Source organism: Cariama cristata, unplaced genomic scaffold (assembly GCF_000690535.1).
Source record: "Cariama cristata isolate BGI_N322 unplaced genomic scaffold, ASM69053v1 scaffold41834, whole genome shotgun sequence".
NCBI lineage: Eukaryota > Metazoa > Chordata > Aves > Cariamiformes > Cariamidae > Cariama > Cariama cristata.
In genome coordinates, this window is record NW_009614260.1 from 1 (window position 1) to 319 (window position 319).

The window sequence follows — 319 nt, forward strand, 5'->3', positions numbered from 1 at the left end:
CGGTCTGGGCAGTGTAATCCCTGCGGGGAGAGCACATGAAATCAGATGGACAAGTTTTGATGTGAGGCAGCAGCTTAGGGTGGGCTCAGGTTTCCTTTAGGTTTTCTATATTTATCTCCGTGATTTAATGCCAGCGCTGGGGTTTAAATGGCACCAAACAGTTGGTGTGGGGAGAAGGAGCAGCCGTCCCCGAGCCGCGCACACCTCCCCGAGCCGCCCGTGCACCCATGGAGCTCTTTGAGACCAACCCTTATTTTTTCCCGAACCAGAGGTTTTACGATGGGGAAAATTTCCACGGCTCACGTTGGGAGGGCTCTCA

The 319-nt window shown here is 53.9% G+C and overlaps 1 protein-coding gene across 1 annotated transcript in view; it reads left to right on the forward strand.

Moving 5' to 3' along the window:
• Positions 1 to 227: 227 nt before the first annotated feature.
• The window catches only part of MYOG (myogenin (myogenic factor 4)), a gene marked incomplete at its 3' end in the record, with an annotated part of 470 nt that continues 378 nt past the window's right edge, over positions 228 to 319 (forward strand). The window contains 2 exon segments of the mRNA XM_009699330.1: positions 228 to 312; positions 315 to 319. The exon segment at positions 315 to 319 is cut by the window's right edge and continues 378 nt beyond it. Of these exon segments, the coding sequence (XP_009697632.1) occupies positions 228 to 312; positions 315 to 319 (90 nt within the window).